General features: G+C 41.2%; 1 protein-coding gene across 3 annotated transcripts in view; it reads right to left on the bottom strand.

The window, feature by feature from the left end:
• The window catches only part of LOC146810314 (ATP-binding cassette sub-family A member 10-like), a 1,546,030-nt gene that overhangs the window by 1,247,181 nt on the left and 276,541 nt on the right, over positions 1 to 22,308 (bottom strand). For all 3 annotated transcript variants that reach the window (XM_085617307.1, XM_085617308.1, XM_085617306.1), the window contains exon 9: positions 15,153 to 15,300. In XM_085617307.1, coding sequence (XP_085473433.1) covers positions 15,153 to 15,300 — 148 coding nt within the window. The remainder of the gene's footprint in view (positions 1 to 15,152; positions 15,301 to 22,308) is intronic.

Below are 22,308 nucleotides of genomic sequence, written 5' to 3' on the forward strand. Positions count from 1 at the left end.
CTGGACTGGACTGGAGTGCACTACATCATCCACAATTCAGACTATTTCTGTGCAACTAGCCAACCTACAATCAGAGTGGGATCATTGGGGTGGAGTCCCGTAAAGTCCAGGAAAGAGTAAAGATTACAGTCCAGTTCAGCAAATACTTCTACTGCACATACCAGGGAGGAATGAATGCCTAGCTCAATACCAAATACTTTTACAGGGGATGGTTGTGGCAGGATGTGGGCATTAGAGGAGAAAAGGTCTTAAGGAGCATTTATTTAAGTTTGCCTAGGTACGCATCTGAAGCCCATAAATGCTATGCCCAGTTTTTTTTTAATGTGACCTTGTATTGGCCATTTTTTAAACGACAACCGGTTTTAAGGAGTGTAAAAAAAAACTACATCCGTTCAATCAAGACAAACATGCAACATAGTACTGAAATGGCACAATGCCCAGTCTTGTATGTATACATGCTAGTGTATTCCATTTGATTGTAGCATTGTATTGTGTAACGTGGTGTAAGTGGCATTGTTTCATGTGCTTAGCATACACAATTGTCAAGCATTGATTTATTATTCAACTGGTCTTTTGCATATTCAGAAGCGCAAAATTATTATGCCATGTTATAGTTTTATGTGCTTATTAATCCTACCAAGAAGGATCTTTACTTTTCCAAATGCCATATTAATTCTACCAACTCAGTCCTAACGCAAACTATGCCCCAAGCCACCAACTGTCTGTTTTTATGGTGGATACACTACATCACTTGTTGGTGAAGTCTCAGTCTCACACTCTCCTAATATTATTGACTAAGCTATACCCCTGCCCACCCACTAGTCCTTAAAGGAAATTGCTCCACAGTTAGATCTCTAAGGCTGCAATATAATAATGCACCTTAGCCACTATTGGTGGCTGCATCACAACAATGCCTCACCTTAAATAGTATAGGCATACTTTACATATTTGTTGCTAGCCCAGACTAATAATTACCTTTTTTTTAGCATACTATAAGATTTCAGATATATGCAGAGTTAACTCAGGCATAGTTGTGGCATAAGACTAATCCCATCTTTCCCTTAAGCACTCCTAAACATAGACAGTCCTTCTGTTGGCATGACAGATGATTCTTCTACAATGACTTTGAAGGTTGTTTAAACCCTGGTAGATCAGCCATTGTTAAAGACTGCTGCTTGGTCTATGTGGTTTATTTGCAATAGTGAATCTCCCACCACAAGACAATGGTCTGAACTGATGCACTTCCGGAGCTGCTGTGTTTGGTGGTGTTCCGGAGCCAAGGGAGCTGAGAGAACTGAGGGGGAGCATTGCAGCCATTGAGTCTGTGGAGCAACCAGCAACGCCCACCCCGCGGAAGCGGCTCGGTAGCTACAGTGGTGATCGCACTGTGTGTGGCTTGCGGGTGTGCGGGCGCGGCGCGGAGCAGTGCGATGTGCGGGCTGCGGTCGATGATCTACTCCCAGGCAGAGAGTGGGGTGGAGCAGCAGGGGGCCCACTCTGTGTTGTTCTCCCCCTTGCTTTGACATGCCTACTTGCCTACCCGCCCACCTTTTCACCTGCTTACCTGTCCCGTGGTGCCAGAGATGCCTGGAGGCATGGGCGTGGTTGTGGGCATGTTGTGGGCACGGCTGTGGGCGCTGGTGTGGCAGCCAAGCTGCAACCTACTGACCACAGGCCCAGCAGACCAGCATGCCTGATATTATCAAGGCTGACACACCGCCCTGGAGAAAACCTGCCAACGCCCCTAGCCCCAATTCCCATGCCCAGCCACTCCTGCTGCCTACCGGACCACACTAGACTCTCCCTCAAAATTCCAGCTACAGTTTTCAGGGGGCTAGCTATTTGTAGCAAGGAGGTAAGGAGAGGAGGGCTGGTGTGGGGGCAGATTGAAAGCATTGAAACCAATAAATTAAACAACCTAAAGTACGGACTGTGATCCTATCAACCCCTCCAGGGCCCACAAAGCCACAAAGCCACAAAGCCACATGGCCATAAGGCCACATGACTACATGACCATAAGGCCACATGACTACATGACCACAGGAACGAGGAGTATAAAGGCATAAGGGCATAAGGAAGAATGCAATGCAGGAGGTGCCACTTGAGAAAGCATACATGGCGTGCACTGTATGCACTGGATCCATCTCTCCTGAACCGAGCGGCTTGTACAAAAGCGAGCCAGCTCACGCAAAACCCCAGCCTACACAGGCAATATCCAATATCCAAATATTCAAATATCCAACTTCCTAGCACCAACTTAACCAACCCAATCCAGTCCAGACCCATCCTAGCATAGTTCCAACCCTGACCCGCTGAGGAGACAAGGGTAATAAAGACAGCAAGGCAAGTGTACTTAAGAAACCATGGGAAAACTGTGTGGTATTCAACTCAATCAGGCAACATAGGGGAAAGGAAAAGAAACAGGAAAAAGGGGGAAAAAAAAACAAGGCAGCGACCGTCTGGCAAGGACCAGTTAAGGAAAAACAGGGAATAAAAGAAAAGGGACGCTGATAACAACTACAACAACCACAATGATGAGATCAGGGATGGCAAGGCAGCAGGGGGTAGCGAACCCTAAAACGCGCAGGGCAACAAAGAAGGCATTCTTTAAAGGAAGCGAAGAGGACATGATGAAGAAGAAGAAGGAGGAGGAGGAAATCCCCCAAATCTCACCACTCTTCACCAGCCCACAAGCACAACAACTACCAAAGCAAGCGATGCAATTTGCTCAGACCACTCTGACCAAATTAAGCCATCAACCAAAAAAATACACTAAATTCTCCTTCATAAAAGGCGCCGGCCCAGTTTTATGCCTAAGCGATAAGGAAAGCAACCTCCCTACTCCTCTCCAACTAATTAAAACACATCAAATAGTGCAACAGCCGTCAAGGGTAGACTGCGGAGAGACTGCAGCCACCATGGAAAGGTCGAGCGCAGCAAGACTATGGAATGAAAGTGAAGGAGATGAGAAGATCAATGGGAACAAGGAATTCAGACAAACAAGCAATGTCATGCGGAACCAATCAGAGCTGATCACGCTAAAAAACATAAATAATCCTTATATGAGGGAAAAAGACAGTTCAGTACAGGCCATCAGCTATGCAGAGGCAATGGAAGAGGAAGAAAATGAAAGCACCAACATTCATACCCCTCCCAGTCACATCAAGGAAGAATCTCCAGTCAAATGTTTAACACACCAACTGGGAAAAAGGGAGACGACGTTACAAGAATGTGGAAACCCCACCAACCATACGACCACCTTAAGGGGAGAATCAGAGTCTCCTGAACTCACCCAACAACAACACAAAGAATACTCAGAAGAAGGAAAGCAACCCCGCCTCTGATCCCTATCAGCGCTTTAGCCCATGGAGGACACGACGGGTAATAAAGACCCCACACAAATGCCTACCAGAATGGTGGCCGGGAAAACTCAACTCACTCCTCCGACAACGCCAGAAAGGCCGGATCAACTAACCCAGGGGCAACTGCATGGCCAACTCCCAGCAGCCACTGCGCAAACTGGACCAAAAACAAAAACAAAAACACAAGGGCCATACATTTCAACAACTCAGGAAACTGAACCAGAATCATCTTACCTCACACCAGAGGAATGGGAGAAATTGGTTGCCTCATACTCACTCGCGACCTAAGTAGAGCCCCAAAAAAGAAACAGCTCTTCAAAGCCTAACACGAAACAGGCCAAACCGCATGAAAAAGAAGATACCACACTATTGCATACGATGCAAATGTCGGTAAATGGCATTCAACACCAGTCCGACAAAATGGATATCCAACTGTCAGTCCTCAATTCACTCTCGATTGTCGTCGCAAACATCAACAACAAATTGGCAGATCTCAATAACCTGATAAGAAGGGCACAATCGGAGCCACAAACTGTACAGGCCAGCTGTACCTGCGTAACAATCGTAGACAAGCTGGCAACCCTTCCAATGGTAATGGAAAATCTCCTTTATGACATAAGAAATGCTGTGACACACAAACCAGCAAAAAAAGTAGCCGTTATGAGAAAGGTCGAGCAACAACCAATAAACTCAACAACTCAGGATCTGACCAAGTGTACTCAGGACCTGACACAGGAAGCAAGACCGCCCAATGAGGGCTTGGACCCGACAAGAATAGATGTAAAAAATCAAATAAGGCAAGCATCGCCGACATCCTCAAAGTGCAACACAGCATTCAAATGTAATCCTTCTGGGAAGATTGTTTCAACAACTATCCTGCAAACCTCTGTGGAGGAAACAGAGGAGGAAGGGGCGGAACCAACAATTAATACAGACTACATCACCTTGCAGGGGCAGGAGTCATGATTCTGGAAATGACCTAAAGGAAGATTCTCGAGACACTTCAATGCAGGGAGGTAATGCAACAGAACCCAGCCAAGAGTCATCAGAATGCCCCACTCAGAAAGAGGGGACAGAAGGAAAAGGGAGCATCTCCCCTAAGACAATCACAAGCGGTGACGCTGACCCAAAGAGCAAACCCTGGAAAGGCAGAGGAGGCACAAATGGGGGTACAATTACAACAGGCCTCTACACTGAGACAGATCCGACATGCGGAAGGAACACGTTCGGTACGGAAATAACAATAATAAGCCAACCCCCTGAGTCAGTAGATACACCAATAGTTAATAGGATTCGCCTATAGACCAAACAGCACTTCTGGACTCTAAAACAATCATGTTCCACCCCGAGTACAAGTCAAAGGGACCGGTCGACATATTAAATAGGGGAACAATTCTACGTCTACTAAAGTCCATCAGTAGCTTGAAGAACCTGAAAACCAATGACCTAGAGTCAATTAAATTTGTGGAGTCTCTGGATCAACTGGGAATAAAAGCAACTAAAACAGTTTGGGCCACACCAGACGTAGCCAATAGAGTCTTATAGGAACATACTAAACTCAATGTCTGGGGCATCAAGCTACGGCCCTTCATTAAACTAAGATATACGGAACCCTTAACTGCCATTTTAGAAAATCAAAAAGAACCCGGGCAGGTAGAATCGAGTTTACGTGCACACTCAGTGCTGCGCGGTGCACGCAGCAAAAGTACAGAGAGCAAAGATTCCAGAGACCAGTGGACTCACAGAACAAACATAACCAAAAGCACAGACCCACAAGGGTGGAGTTGGTTATCCAGGACATTAAACACCAAAAGCCAAAATCCGTGACATACTAAGCTCCCCGCACCCAAAGCAAAAAAAAAACTGAAACTTCGTTCCTGGAACATCAACGGCATGGGAGATAAGACTCTAGACCTGGAAACTGCAATCTTAACTCCATAATTTTGACATAGTCTCAAGAAATTTGGTGCGAATTACCAACAGCACTGCAGGGATTCAACATGCACTCCCTACCAGCCACAAAGAGTGCCAAATTTGGCTATAGTAAGGGAGGCCTTGCCACATGCAACTCTATAAAGAGCATTTACGCAATGGAGCAATGACGTGCAGTTTAGCACCTCCAAATCCCATGCAAGTGCTTAGAATCACCTTACAGAGAGAGGTTGAAAATGAGAAGATAATCCACATAAACCTCTATTTACACCTGTGCGACAGAACTAAAGGGAGCCAGCAGCTGAAGGAGGAACTTGAGAGAATTCTAATGGAAGAGCAAACTAACAGCTTGATCATCACTTGGGACTTCAATTTAAAAATGTTCAGAAACATGTCTGAAGATTCCCACATGGAGGAGGACCCATTTGTATGGGATGCAGCAACACAGGACAACAACATATGAAAATAGCTCAGAGGCTTCTACCGACCCTGGAACAGCTGGGCTTTCAAGCATTAAACAGAAGATTTCCAGTAGACCGCCTGCAGACAGCAACATTTCATAATGCAGTAGTAAGCACAACAATGGATTATATATTTACCTCCCGCTGTATTTTCCCTAAAGTGATAGATTACCATATTGGAACCTCAGACTACAGAGATCATTTTCCACAGGAAATCACAATAGAAGCACTATCCACATCTCAATGTCTGTCAGTAAACGCAATTGGCCTGGAAAATATATCTAACGAGAAGAGAATAAAATGTAAAACAGATGACCCGGAAGGCCTCCTCTTCTTCGCAAAACAACTGGTGGAAGAAGTACAAGCCGCTGAGCCTGATAGTATGGGAAGTTGGGAGGCGTTTAATAAAAATCCAGGAAATAAATATGGGGTTAAAAAGGGAATCCATCTAAACAAGAGATCAGCATACCCTCAAAATAAACGCCCCTACTCCAACATCAGAAATAATACACAACTGAAAAAGCTCAAGGCGCTGCTAAACCATGCACTTCAGAGATTGACGAAATGTGACTTAGATCCCATGGCCTTACAAGAACTGAGACAACTGAAAGCCGAGCACAAGAAACTAATTTGGTGCCTCAAAAAAGATGTTGATGAGGCACTCTGGGCTAAACTCCTGCATGATAATAAAAATAATACCAGGTGGTTATTATCATGCAGGGCATTCAAAACATTGTTGTTTTTCATTATAGGGGGGCATTACATGCCCAGGTGCTTGAGAAGACCGGTGGAAGAACCAGTAGTAATTGATACTGGACATGATGGTATTTACCAACTAAATTATTGACTGTCCAGTTCTTTCCGGACTTCTGAACACATAAAACTAGGGGAGGTGAGTTCTTGATCTGGTGTTTGTTCTAATAGTATAGCATGAATTTGCATGTGGAATGAATTATTTATGAAAGATAAATCTAAATGGGGTCGCATTCTCCTTTCTTGATAGAACACACAAATCTAAAGGGGGACCTGCTCTGTTTTTGTTGATACGGTAGAGGTATTCACCGGCCTTTTTTTAACCAAAGGGGAATCTCTTGAGGTAAGACACATGAGTGTATAGATGGCCAATTGGTTGTAGTTTTTGGAATTGGTTTATTTATGTGTCCCCGTCTGGGCTAGTAACTAGTATATTCTCTTTTTTTTCCTTCCTTTCCGTTCCGCTTCATTTAGGTTGTAATATAATATTAAAGATCTATTTTTGGAATCCTATAATTTGATTGCACACCGGATCTCCTGCGAGTTGGATTAGTGGTAAGCACACGCAATTTATAAAGATCCCTCTGAGGGTTGTTGGAATACAGTTGATGGGGGTTTCTACTACTTGAATAACACTGAGGTTTCTACCTGTGAGGGAAGAATAACGGGTGGTCCCATTGTTAATCAAACTAGATATAATAAGGGCTACCTTTACAAAAAAAGAAGAAAAATCTAATGCTTAGGAGCTAGCACTACCATTTAATCAGATTAAATTAACCGATATGAAGTCTTTGTTCTTACTTGTAACCAGGCATGTCGAGTGTCACACAAGTTAAAGTTCAAACAAAGCAACACTAGATCGAGAGTGAAGTAACTGACAGCAAGTGTATAAAATCCATTCTTGGAGAATAATTGTGAAGTAAGGCCATAGAGTTAGGATACAGTAAAATTGAAATTGGGCCATTTGGCTGTAAGGAAACCAAAAGATTATGTGTTTCCTCATTGGTTTCATGTAAAGCATATACATAGAGTGTATAAATTGGTGTCAATATGAAAATTGAATACTTACACAGTATAGCATATTCTTTGGTTTATTGATGAATTGAGATGTAGGACGAAATACATGTGTATTAGGAGTTAGTTGTACACTATAAATCTAACTTTTTAAATGTATGTGTTTACATGTTTGTATATAGTGTATGTTGTATATAAAATGACAGTTTCTTCAAAAAGTGTGTTTTAAAGGTTGGTCTAGTCGTCTTATTGTCTGATTGTTTCTCTAATGTAGCAGCTGTGTTTTATGTTCTTTTGTTTAAACAGCCCTGAAAAAGTCCTGCGAGAACAGGGACGAAATGCGTAGGCTGTTCCAAATCTACATTTGTTACCTTGCACACATTCTGTGAAAATAAAGAAGATGAAAAACAATCAGACTGCTTGAGTAGTATTACATTTGAAATTATTTTCCTGATACCATTTATTGATTTGAAAGCAACTTGCTGTCAGTGTGCTTGCATATAAATAATAGACAATTTTAGATGTATCTTTGAGAAACTTTGGACTCTTGGTGGAATGTAAAATATATATATATATATAGTGCTACTCAAAATTGTGCATTTGTAAGAATAAGTTTGTGTTTTTCTCGGTTGACCCAAAAGAGTGAGCATTGTTTTTTTGAAGAATTAGTAGGGACAAAAGGAAACCGTTTTTCTGTTGTATTATTATTAGATAATGAAGCAAAATATTATGCAGGATTATTTCTACAAGAACTGACGTCCTGGCCCGCAGAAATCTCAGCAATCCTGCTAAACCAAACAGGCTTCTGTAAGAATATGGGGACTACAACCAACATCTTAATCCTCTCACTACTGATAGACACTGCACTTGCCATAAAACAACCCCTGTACCTGTGTTTTATCGATTATAGTTCAGCGTTTAACCATATAAACAGGAACTTACAGTGGCGAAAAATAAAAAGACTGAACATTTCATTGCTACTTCTAAAACAGCTAATTCTTTTACATTGTAAAACCTTGGTGCAAGTAAAACTGGGTGAGGGAGACCACCTAACAAAGAAGATCTCAACAACCTCTGGACCGAAACAAGGCTGCGTGCTTGCCCCAATACTTTTCAACCTCTTTATGGTGGAACTTTCGCTCACTCTCAATGGAGGAAACTCACACGCTCCCAAGTTAGGTGGCCTCCAGTTATCTAACTTATTCTACGCGGATGACTTGATGCTAATTAGCCCCACACCAGTAGGTTTACAGCACCTGCTTGATATTACATCTCGGTACTCGGAGGAGAACAAATTAAGCATTAACCGAGAAAAAACCAAAATCCCGAGTGTGAACATCTGCAAAAAAAAGTCAAAGCACCACTGGCATTTGGCGTCATGCAAGCTGGAAGCTGTACAAAATTACAGGTATTTGGGAGTTATCATCGATAACAAAGGGAACTATATAGCTCAATGTGAGGACATAAAAAAAGAGGAAAAATGACTGCTGTGGCACTAATAAACCTAAATAACAATATCTCTGGCCCAAACCTCCTCCCCTTTACCAGAGTGATACAGGTGAAACTTATACCATCCATCACTTGAGGAAGAGAAGCCATGAGAGGGAGAGATGCTGAAACTCTGGATCGCACAACAGTAAGAGCAATACAAATGATCTATGGGTTACCAGGATACCCATCCCGCACACAACTGAGGCTGGAGTTCTGGATACAAAGACAAGAGCTCACCCATAAAGGAGCGTTCATTAAAAGCTGGTACAAAATTAAAAGGGGGCCACCAGATTTGCTCAATACCTATTTGTGGAAAGAACTGCAAACCAAGGAGGCATGTCCAGCCAGACGCTATTTTGACAGCTCACTCAACCAACTGGGGCTGCAGAACCTTTGGGCGCTTCCAGTGTTTTATCGATTATAGTGCAGCGTTCGACCATATAAACAGGAACTTACTGTGGCAAACATTAAAAAGGATGAACATTTCATCGCTACTTCTAAAACAGCTAATTCTTTTACATAGTAACACGTAGGTGCAAGTAAAACTGGGAGCAGGAGACCACCTAGCAAAGAAGATCCCAACAACCTCTGGACTGAAACAAGGCTGCGTGCTTGCCCTAATACTTTTCAACCACTTTATGGCGGAGCTTTCGGCCACTCTCAATGGAAGCAACTCACACGCTCCCAAGTTCAGTGGCCTCCAGTTATCTAACTTATTTTACGCGGATGACTTGGTGCTTATTAGCCGGACACCTATAGGTTTACAGCACCTGCTTGATATTACATCTCGGTACTCAGAGGAGAACAAACTAAGCATTAACCAAGAAAAAACAAAAATCCTGAGTGTGAACATCCACAAAAAAAAGTCAAAGCACCCCTGGCATCTGGTGTCATGCAAGCTGGAAGCTGTACAAAATTACTTGGGAGTTATCATCAATAACAAAGGGAACTATATAGCTCAGTGTGAGGCCATAAAAAAAGAGGAATAATGACTGCTGCGGCACTAAGAAACTTAAAAAACAATATCTCTGGCCCAAACCTCCTCCCCTTTACCAGAGTGATCCAGGCAAAAGTTATACCTTCCATCACTTATGGAAGCGAAGCCATGAGAGGGAGAGACGCTGAAACACTGGATCGCACAATAGTAAGAGCAATACGAATGATCTATGGGTTACCAGGATACACATCCCGTCGACAACTGAGGCTGGAGTTCGGCATACAAAGACAAGAGATTGCCCATAAAGGAGCGTTCATTAAAAGCTGGTACAAAATCAAAAGGGGGCCACCAGATTTGCTCAATACCTATTTGTGGAAAGAACTGCAGACCAGGGAGGCATGTCCAGCTAGATGCTATTTGGACAGCTTCCTCAACCAACTGGGGCTGCAGAACCTTAGGGGGATACCAGGGACCTTCACAAGCTTAAAAAAAATAGTACATAACACTGTCAAAAAAGAATCACTCATACAGGATAAAGATGCCCTGTCAGAGTGCCCTCATGGCTTGTTAACCATACAGTCCTATAACAAGGAGTCACCCGAAGCCTATCTCCACACTGGCTTCTCTAGAACCATCAAAGAGAAGTTCTTGAAACTCCGCCTAGGCATATTGCCATCTGCATACCATATGCCGCCGTGGCTATGCCCTCGGAAACCAGCACTTTGCCGACTATGAGGGGAGGGAGAGGAGGACATAGTGCACCTGCTAACCATATGCAGGACTCTAACACAGGACTGTTGGACCCTCCTTAGACCACTCTTTAACAAGAAACAGATTCGGACTTGCAGACAAGCAGTGTTAGCAAGCCTCTCCGGCGAGGATGTCCAATTAAGCTGCCGCCTTGTAAAATTTGTATCCATCGCTGAACTGAGTATTAAAGACAAGCCAGCCAGCTAGCAGATGGAAATGCAGCTGAGCGGACCATGGTACTTAGACTCGGCTTTCACAAGGAGCTGATTACGCTGCCGCCCCAATGAGAACTCCAGCACAGGTTAATGCCGCCATGCCACATACTTTAAATGGACCCGCACTGGGTAGATCGCTCAATAGAATTAATTTTTATGATTGATCAATCAGTCTCTTCTAAGTATTTAATGATTTTAAATGTATGCATTGTTTTATTCTATTGCAAAATCTCTTGTTGCAAATAGCTGCTTTGCACTCAGCACCTTTGTCTGCTGTAAGTCAGGCGGAACACTTCTGAAACTTGTAAGAATCTTGCAGAGGTAAAAAAAAATGGCAGCTTTTGCACTTCGCACTTTCCTTACATACTCAGGCATTTTTGCTCTGCTGCTAAGTTTACACCCACAGAGAACGAATTGCCTGTTTATAATGAATGCCATGTGAAACACGCATGAAACTCACAATAATCCTCTTGCACATTGCACTTTCCTTTGCATGCCCTGAAAACCTTGCTTTTTGCTGCTTCATCTATCCTGTGGTCAAGCATTGGACCAACGAGGATAGCTCCGTCTTTCAAGCTGCCAATTTTATGATTATAAAAAACAGATTAACCGTACCTTTTCTCTCGAAGGTTTTAGGTTACTCCCTAGGGAGTATCAGGGTTACATTTTATCTCAATTTTATTGTGTTTTAACGGTAACTTATTCTTTCGTTCAAATTGTTGCACTGAATATACAACACGAGATGCACGTTTGTAAAGGTTTTAATTAACTGTACAATATACTCAATTTCATTTCATTTCATTATTTGCAAGAGTGGTGCCTGCCACCATGGTGGGATCAGTTTTGGCCAACAAAAATGAGTGAACAAACACCAAAAAGACCTGATCAATACGGGCAAAATCCACTTTCATATATTAGATTGGGAATGGGTATTCAACTTGTAGTACCTACAAAACAAATGTTGCTGTCCACAATCCTTAAAGCCCAATAAAAAATCTTTAGGGTTGTCAGTCACTGTGCTCCAGATATACCCCCCAATTTAAACAGGTGTATACACAAAAAAATAATTGTGAATAGGCGAGATAGCACCTCACGTGCGCTACACCAAAGGAGCTACTGGTTGGTTCTCACCAGTTGTTCCCACGTTTCTCATCATAGGTAGCTATCTCACCTGTGAAAATAAAGAAAAAGTGTCCAGTACAAAAAGGTGAAAAATGTTTGTGATTATCACAAAAAAGAAGAACAAAGAGACCTGTAAAATTAAAATTGAGTTAAGCCACAAGTACACCAGATGCCAATTTTATTCAAACTTGTGAGCTTACTCAAAGTTTAAAACAACTGCATGTTGCAGACCAATTGAAGATAGGCCAACATGTTTCATTGCCTCTTTTTCTTATTGGCAATTTGATCAGGGCTCGAGGTTGTAAATCACCTTACTGTACTTTCATTTTGTACACAAAGTGACGGGTGTTAGCCAAGGCCCCTCGTACCAGCCATCCACCTCGTCACAGGGTACTTGCTTCTATTATGAGACCCTTTTACAACACATATGTTGTCGTAAATCGCGTGTACCAGTGGGACGAGTGTTGTCTCATTCCGGTCCAAACTAAAATGAGTGACAGATGGCCCAGCACTAAATAATGGCATGGTGGAGTTGTTTGGGGCTTTTTTATTTTCTGAAAAGAAACCCAAAGTCAGGGGTTTGCTTTAGAAAATTAGAAATAAATGTTCCTTTTTTTACTTTTTTCTTCCCAGACTCTACTATACATAGCATGGTGAAGTCTGCCAGGAATAAGCTGACAGACATGATGTTAGAAGGCCAACCCTAAATAGGGGAATGGAGATATGATGTTCATATTTGTGAATGTATTGGCATAATCGTGGTGTAGCAGAAGGGCAGGGACCATCCATGCAATATTGGGGCAGTCTGGACAAAGCTGTGGCTATCTTGGCATACTAATAGAATGGAATAATGTACTGATTTGTAAACCTAATTCTGGCTTCACTCTCCCAAGAATGGTATACCACCTAAATACCAACTTTAAAATATTGTCTGACTATAATACTGTGGTCAAATCTTTCAAACTATTATTCTGACTGTGGACAATAATATATAAGGTAAGTATATCTTTTTTTTAAAAACTTTTTGCTTTTTTTAAAGATTAACATCAAAGTTTAAAATATTGTTTACTATAATATAGCTTTTTATTCTGTCGTTTTATCAAAGTGCATTGTATTTTTGCTAACTAATTTATATTATTGTGAATTTATTTCCTAATTTATTCAAATAACATTATTGTAATGTACACTTTTGGGAATTTATATGTTTATTTTGGGATTTGGTCGGTAGTGTTTTTCTAACTTCTATATTATTAATGGCATTTGGTTAATATTGACTTATTAAACTTGTCAAACTGTTATTAATTTGATTACCTGGTTGACAATTTTTGGATTATGGAAGAAATCCTAATTTTGGGATGTGAAAATTTATAAAAATACATTATATTGTTAATGTCTTAACTACGCCAGTTTTCCAATAGGTAAATGTTTTTTGAAAGCTTAATTGTAAATTATAAATGTGTGTAAATGATTATTTTTTAGAAAAGTATTTTATAATTTTCGATGGTTTAAGAGGTGTATTGGTGTTTGGGTAGGTAGTGTTAATTAAAAAAAATATTTAATTGTTGTCAATTGTTTAATATTTAAAATGTACAGTATCCGAAATGGTTATTTATCTGTTAGTATGTTTATAATTGTACAATTATTTATTCACTTTTACAGTGTTTATTGGAGGATTGCATTGCTGAGACACTTAGAGCCTAACTACAATGTCGGTGGGCCTGCCAATCAAAGGCTGTCATTGGCGGTTCCACGGTCATATAGGCCATTGGTCCGCCCGCTGCAGCAGTTAGGGATGGATCCTGTTGAGCGGCAGGCAGAATCCTGTTTCTGCACAGGCACCACCATTGGGATTAGGATATTCCTTTCGACAGCCTTTTTCATGGCTGTCGGACTGCCATGAAAAGGCTGTCAGATACCGACTTTGGGCCACCACACAGGACCCCAATCCCACATGGGCCACTGCTAAGTGACCCAGGGGCACATGTAGTGCCCTCCCACACATCCATGCTCTGTGTGCCAGGCATCAGAGGGTGCATGGCACGCGGTGCATGAATGGGCACAAAGTGCCCTGTTACACTGCAGCTTGTGCTGCAGCCAGCACAAGCCTCAACGTAAAAGGGCACTTTTCTGACCACCAGTAAGGAAGTGGCATCATGATTCGGCCGTTGGACCCGCCGACTGCTTGTCAGGTGGTCTCCGGACCGCCACAACTGCGGTCGGTGGTCTGAGCATCAAGCATAAGCGGCCCCTTAGTTACCATCTATCAATTTTTATTAACTATTTTATCTATTAACTAAATTAAATTTAATGGAACACTATTTATTAAACGCATCACATTTGTTTAAAATTATTGTATTGCAATATATATTATAAAATCAGTATATTTTTATTATGGCATATTGTTAAATTATAATTATTAAAAATTGTAAAAAAACAATTGGTTGGGAAATGATGTAATTATCATATGCAATTTTGTTATTTTTCTGTAAGTTTTGTGTTTTATTGGCGGGTAAGATTACTGTTTATTTACAAATGATTTATTTAATAATTTGAATAGAGCTTTTACCACTTGAAATATTTGTGATTTATTTTAAAGTACTGTAATGTATTTTTTCTTCATATTATAGGTTTTTCAGATGAAAGCTAGGTTTTTAAATGTTTTTTCAATTTCTGAAATAATTTTGAATGGACAATTATATTAGACTAGTGTTTTGGGGCCTGTGGCTGGCAGATCCCAAGTTAGCTGGAATCTGACACTTTGTTTGTACTCGTTATATAATTCTACATCACTGGAAAGAAATATGTTATTATCTGTAACCACATTACCTTTTTGTTCTGATAAAGAGATGCCTAAAGAAAATTAATATTTGACTAGTTAGGTTGGTAAATCAATCTCCCCATCCACCGTTCCCCCAGTGTATGCGCTTTCCCCAATATTTGTCTGACTGGAGTTAGAAAACTAAATACATCGGCCCACAATCCATGCACTATCTGAAATGTTTATTAGACTGGAGTTAGATTTCCACACCATCTCATCTGTATTCTGTACTGTAATGCAAGTATTCATGAAATTGTTCTTTTGCCTGAATAATGAAGAAAAGCACGTAACACCTACTTGGCAAGACCTCATCAAAGTATACCGCCAGCAGCATGTACAAAACAGCATTTATCACCAGGATGGAAAAAACTGCAACCATGGGATAAGGGCCTTCACTCAAGTTATTAAGCTGGATGCCTTCCTTTGCATTCTCTAAGAACACCGCCTAGGCAAATGAGATTGAGTAAGATCATTAATTTATTCAGCAGAAGATGAGAACTCAAACAAATATCAGACGTTACATTGAAAGACGTTAACATTAGGAGTCATTACTCTGGGATAAGTATATTAGGGTTGCTTTACATTCTAGTTTTCTACTTCGAGAGAGCCTTTGATTTGCAGGTAATGTGATAAAGCATTAATTTTAACATCATACAGACATAGGCACACATATAGGTATTCACACATACATTTATATTTATATAGTTTCACACAAACATGCATATATATTTATTCAAATTTTAATATTTTTATATGTACATATATTTATATTTTAATTCTAAACTTTGATCAATTTGTTTATTTTGATTTATTGATCATCTTTGAAAAAACATTATTATTTAAATGTAACTATATATTGTTTTTAATTACATATTTGTATTCAATTAATTTCACACCCCACAACCTCCTTACTACCCTAAACGCTACCCATCCCGGAAAACTAAAAACCTCTTACTACCCTACCCTGAATCCTCTTAATACCTACAAAACCTAAACCTTTATATAAAAAAAGTAAAAATAAAGGCATATACCTATATTTAAAGTTATATTTTATTAATGAATTCATACCTAATCCTTATTTTGGTATTTATTGTAAATTGTAAATGCTTATGACAAAAAGCACATAACCATATATTATTGCCATACAAGACTTCATCCATCCCTAATCCAAAACCTATGTAATGATCTCACCCATAATAGCATCATGCCTACATGCCTACATGAAGATGGATACAATTTTCATTTATATATTTTTTTAGACGTACGCACAAGTATATATGGAGTAAGCCTTTCACTGAGTTATCTTTTCAACAATTGTCATACTGTGACAATTTGATTGTTGAAACAAGATTGCAATTTTATGAGGGGTGCATAAGCTAATGAGAGAATCGTGAATATATTGAATACATTGAAAATGCAGGCACATATAATACACATCAGGGCAAAAGGTGCTAAACCCCTCTCGGGACTAATTTTGTTCACAACTTGGCTCTTTTCACTCAGTCCAGTAGTAATAAAATTAGTGATAGTCGGCACTTGTTCTTAGTGGTCACTTGATTTAGGTTTATAAATCTATGCAGGTTCTGAGGTTCCGTTTTTTCCCTGGCACAAAAATAAGGGTGATCAGGCTGGAGATTGAGATGGGCTGTTAGTCTGTTGGCTAAATGCTTATCCAAGTATTCTTTAAGGTATTTGGTTTTCTTCTTCAGTTAGTGCATAAATTAGACTACAGGGTAAATGTTCTCCTGGTTCTAGTTCTATTTTACAATCTTAAGATCTATGTGGGGGTAATTTCTCAGCATCATTTCATCATTACTGCTGCTAAATCCTTGTACTGAGTCAGAATGTCTTTGGACTCTAGAAAGAAAATCATTCTTGAATGTGTGACTAAGATTGCTGCCAGAGCGTACTCTGATATGTATTCTTTGTACTAAAAACAAATCATTAGCCAATACTTTGAATTCATGGTTACTGTTCTTCTTTCCCAATCTATTGTGGGATTATGCTCCATGAGCCATGGCAATCCTAAAATTAATTGGGGTTGAGGTGCATCAAATTAAATGTTTTTCTCTCTGTGCCCATTAAATCCAATTAGGTCAATAATTTCAGTTTCTTCAGTGATCAGTCTTGAAGACAGATTTGTACCATCTACTGCTCAAACAATTTCTTGCCTTTTCTTCTTGATGAAATGTATTCCCATGTTGTTTGCATAACTGACATCGCAGAAATTTCCTGTGGCCCTTGATTTGATAATGACAAATGCCTCATGGATCTCGTGTTTCTAAATCTTGTGGTCACTGATATAATATGAAAAGCTATAGATTGTAGAGTATTTACCACCTGTTGAGCTTATGCAGTTGTCTTTTTTGTCAGCCCAATCAGACCAACTCCCCTTACTGTTGGGCTCTCTCTTTTACCGTCTGACTAGATTTCTATTTCTTAGAACATTACTTCACTAAATGTCCTGACTGCCCACAATGAGTGCAAAAGTTTCCTAATCATTATTTTTCTTCCTTAGACTAGGGACCCTGAATGAATCCTATTTGCATTGGCTCTTGTACTTGAGGAGGTTCTGAGGTTTTGTTATTTTCTTCCATGACTTTATAAAACGATGTTGGGAAAAAGCAGAATTTCTTTCCTTTTTTTCGTCTTACGTTCATGTAGCCTCTGACTGGCTTGCAAAGCTAAATCAATTAATTCAGAAACTTCTGTGGGCCTCTTGAGCCAGGGTGTCCTTTAACTCATCTTTGAGCCCTCAAAAAATGATGGCTGGTCTCTGGCCATTCTGTTTCCACAATCAATTTATTAAACTGTGCCAAATATGAGATTAAGTATCTCTCCCCTTCATTTAACTCCAACAGTTTATGTTTAGATTGTGATAATGATCTGGCAAATATTCATAGAATTTCCCTTTTAAATTTTTCTAAATCATAAAAAAGTGGGTAATTCCAAGAGACCAGGGGCATGGACCAGGCTGCAGTGTCCCTACTCAGAAAAGACAATAAGAATGCCACCTTTGATAAACCTTCAGAAAATAATATGGATCTGCAAAGGAAGTGTAATGAGCAGGGGGTCAGAAAAATGTGCCTTTTGAGAGGATCCCCACTAAATCACTCTAGAGGTGTAAGAGGGACAATAGGAGATATTGCATGGATGAATCAGTTAGATACTTCTGATTCTTGAGAGGTGGAGGGTCCATCGCTCGCCCTGGGTAAGGGAACATTTCCTGCTACCAAGTCTTCGATTTGTTGCAGATGGAGATGAGTTTCTTGATGGGTTCTTTGAAATTCCTCTCTCAGGGTTTCATTCTCCTCTATAGATCTCGAAGTTCTGAATTTATCATTACGGAACTCTGGGCCCACTCATTCTGCCGGTCACCTGTTGGACCCTGTTCTTTCTAATTTACACTTTGATTGTTCTCAAAGTGCTCGTCCGTTGGAGTGGTCTGACCACTTCGCAGTTTATTTTTCCCTGTCCCTTTTTAAGAGTCCAGTCAAGGTTAGCTGTGGTAAGGATGAACTGATTCATCAGTGGGGAAAACTTGATATTGTAGAGTTCAATCAGTACCTCTCCAATACCTGTCCCGATACCAATGCTTCTGTTTCAGAGCTTAATATGGCAGTATCTCACTGGTTTACTAGTGCTATAACTACTTTACTGCCTTTAACACCTAAGCGCTCTAGATTACATCATCCCCCTGCACCTTGGTTCTCGGAAGACTTGAAGATCTTAAGAGCCAAGTGCAAGGACTTTTAAATTAAATGGAGGCATTCCTACTCTGCTTCTTGTAAGGCTGAATATAAAGAAGCCCTGAAGGGGTATCATTCCCAATGTAAAAAAGCCAGGGCTACTCACACTGTGAGTATAGTGACGCAGGCACAGAATTGCCCACGTACTCTTTTTTCTGTCGTAAAAAAGCTAACAGGAGCAGACACTGTCCCGACCCCTCCAGCTTTGGAGGAAGATCAATGTAAAGCCATTGCCGAGTATTTTATTGCCAAGGTTGAACGCATATATGACTCTATGAGTTTTCCCTTGACAGCAATTGATTCTCACCCGGCGCAATTGGCTGTGCCTGAATTACCTTCCCCTCTGGTGAAGGTTACCAACTGGCAACTGTTTGATGATATCTCCTTCCTCTCTTGCTTGAACAGCGTCAGATCCGGATCTCCCCTTGATCTAATACCAGCGAGAGTTCTAAAGTTATTGGATCTTGAACCCCGACGGGTTCTAATGAGACTTCTTAATGCTTCCCTGACTGAGTCTCATGTGTTACCAGAATGGAAGCACGCAATGGTTGTCCCCCTCCTAAAGAAGGCAGGTGCAGACACTTCCAACTTGTCCAATTTTAGACCCATATCCTTGTTGCCTTTTTTTTCAAAGGTGCTGGAAAGACATGTTAATTCTCAGTTAAACCAACTAGTGGAAAGTTCGGAATTTTTGCACCCTTCTCAATCCGGCTTCCGAGCACACTATTCTACTGAGACCGCTCTCCTTGGGGTTACGGAGAGGTTGCGGCACGGCATTGATCGAGGGGAAACATCTGCACTCATCCTATTGGATTTGAGTGCGGCCTTCGATACCGTGTCCCATTCCATTCTTTTAAACTCTCTCCGGTCCCTAGGAGTAGATGGCCCTGCGCTTGCCTGGATTGCCTAATTTTTGAGTGAGCGCACTTTTCAGGTCTTTTCGGCGAAAGCCTCCTCGGCCATCTGTTCATCGGCACATGGCGTTCCTCAGGGGTCCATGCTCAGCCCTCTGCTATTCAACATCTATGTTAGACCCCTGGCCACCATTGTAGAGGACGCTGGGCTGACAATCTTTTCATACGCCGATGACACCCAGATTGTCTTTTCTCTTTCCAGCAGCGAAGGCAACTGTGAATCTGTCTTGAAGAACGGATTATCGCGTGTCGCCGAGTGGATGCAAATGCATCTACTCAAGTTGAATGGCGACAAGACGGAGGTCGTCATTTTGGGAAAGAATAAAGAGTTATGGGGCCCTCAGCACTGGCCAAGTGATATGGGACCCCTTCCACAACCGGTCTCTGTAGTTCGTAACCTTGGCTTTCTTATAGATGATAAGCTATCCATGAGACAGCAAGCTACCAAGGTTGCTTCTATTTGTTTTGCCATCTTAAGATGGCTTCAGAAAATTTTGTGGATGCTTCCCCATTCTACTCAGAGAACCGTAGTACAGGCGTTAGTTATATCTCGCCTTGATTACGGTAATGTTCTCTATCTTGGTGCCGACACCTCTACCTTGAATAAACTTCAGGTGGTGCAAAACTCGGCGGCACGACTTCTCTGCAATCTACCACGGAGATCCTCGGCTGCACAGGCTCTTTGCGATTTGCATTGGTTGAGAATCCCAAGCCACATAAAATTTAAGGCCCTTTGCTATCTTTTTAAGATCAAACAAGGCGTGGCCCCAAAATATTTAAAGAGTCTTGTTCAAACCTACAGACCCAACCGCTTGCTGCGATCCTCGGCAAATGGCGATTTTGTTGTCCCAAGATTTAAACTTGCAAAAATGGGTGGTCGGTCCTTCTCCCATCTGGGCCCCAAATTTTGGAACACATTGCCTACTGCTCTTAAGCTGGAAGCCAACTTGTTTGGTTTCCGGAAAAAACTTAAGACTCTGCTTTTTTCATAGCTTTATTTGCTGTTTTAGTTGGTCCTTGACATAGTATTGTGTTTTCTTTACTTCTTGAGTCTATCCCTGGCGCCTGGATACCCACTGCGGGTAGCTTTTGCGCATTATAAGTTCTATAAAATAATAAAATAAATAAATAGTATCTAACTCCTTTTGCATATTTTCTAGGATTGTTGCTAGCTTCTAAACGCCAAACCATTCTACTCATGTGGAATAATTAGTTAGGTGCTTCAATTTGTCTTGAACTAACCTGGTGCCAAGGCTTCATCAGGAGCAGATGAACTTCTTCCAATGCCCCTCTTCTGTTACGTGCATCAGAATCACAAGAAGACTCTACCACTACTTATCAGCCAGGGGGAAGGTCTGGGGACTAGAGAGAGTACCTCAGAAGATTATGATGCCTTCCTTATGCTGCTCTGTTTCCCCTCCCCTAGTTATCTCATTCTATTCTCTTTATCTGTGTTGTCATCTGGGGTTTGGAGTAACAACTATTTCTCCCTTCTGAGATATATCATACTCTTACTCCTGATGAACAATCACTGCTGGAATTAGGTCTCTCTTTCTGCCCTACAAATAATCTTGACTATTCATGCACCCACATAGACATGTTTCTATTTGCTAGGAAACTCAAACTCCTTAAATTCCATACTATGAAAGGGTCCAGGGGGTGCGAGAGGACACTATGATGGAGTATAACGCTATCCAAACTGACACGCCCTCTAATCTCCTATCCATTGGACAAATTGCAGACTTGGCTTTCCTAAGGTTATTCGAACTAGGCAATAGGGATTGGGCCTCTGAGAGGGAACTCTTAAATATCCTGGGCATGGAGACTTACAGGAGAAGTTGTAGCGATTTTAAACCGAAATCCAGATTGAATCCTAACACCCCCCGTGACAACATTGACTCCTTCCATGAGGCGCTGGTATGTGACATTTTTTAACTGGGAGCAATAAAAAAAATCATGCTGCTTCGATTCTAACTAAAGGCCAACAAGCAGCACTGGAATCCCTGAAGCAAGCGACCTCCTTTGTGGTTAAGACTTACGATAAAAGGGGTAATTTTGTGCTGGGGGATGTCAAGAAATATATGGCGGAAGCCAAGAGACAGCTTGATTTCTCCAGCAGCTACACTAAGACCAATGACAGCCAATATGTGTCCACTATTAACTGTTTTCACAATATGATTTCCAAATGGCACACCCTTGGGCTTTTGAGCAATGATGAACAATTGTTTTAATCTGTCAAGAAACCTGTCACTCCTTGCTTTTATATGTTGCCCAAAGTCCATAAACACAGCATCAACCCACCAGGCAGGTCAATCTTCTCAGCTAATGACAGTCTTTTGGAGAATGCCTCCATTTCTCTAGACTACATCTTATTCCTTTATGTTTGCAGCTTACCCTCTTACTGCTGCGACAGTATGGATTTTATATCCAAGGTCTCGGGCATCCCATAGCAATCCAACTATATCTTTTCCACAGTGAATGTTGTCTCGCTGTACACGTGCATCCAGCACGATCTGGGCATTAAGGCTTGCAAACATTTCTTTAGGGACAGACCCATAGCTACATACGACCACACTAACATTTTGCTTGAGATGCTCCATTTCTGTATGGAAAACAACTATTTCCTTTTTGGCAAGAAGTGGTATAGGCACTGCCATGGGTAGTTGCTTCGCACTGAGCTATGCCTGTATGTTCTTGGGTTGGTGGAAATCGGAATGTGTCTGGTCTGAGGGTTTTGATAAATGCATAAAACATCTGGTCCTTTGGACCAGATATATTGATGATATTTTT

This window comes from Triturus cristatus, chromosome 7 (assembly GCF_964204655.1).
Source record: "Triturus cristatus chromosome 7, aTriCri1.1, whole genome shotgun sequence".
NCBI classification, from domain to species: domain Eukaryota; kingdom Metazoa; phylum Chordata; class Amphibia; order Caudata; family Salamandridae; genus Triturus; species Triturus cristatus.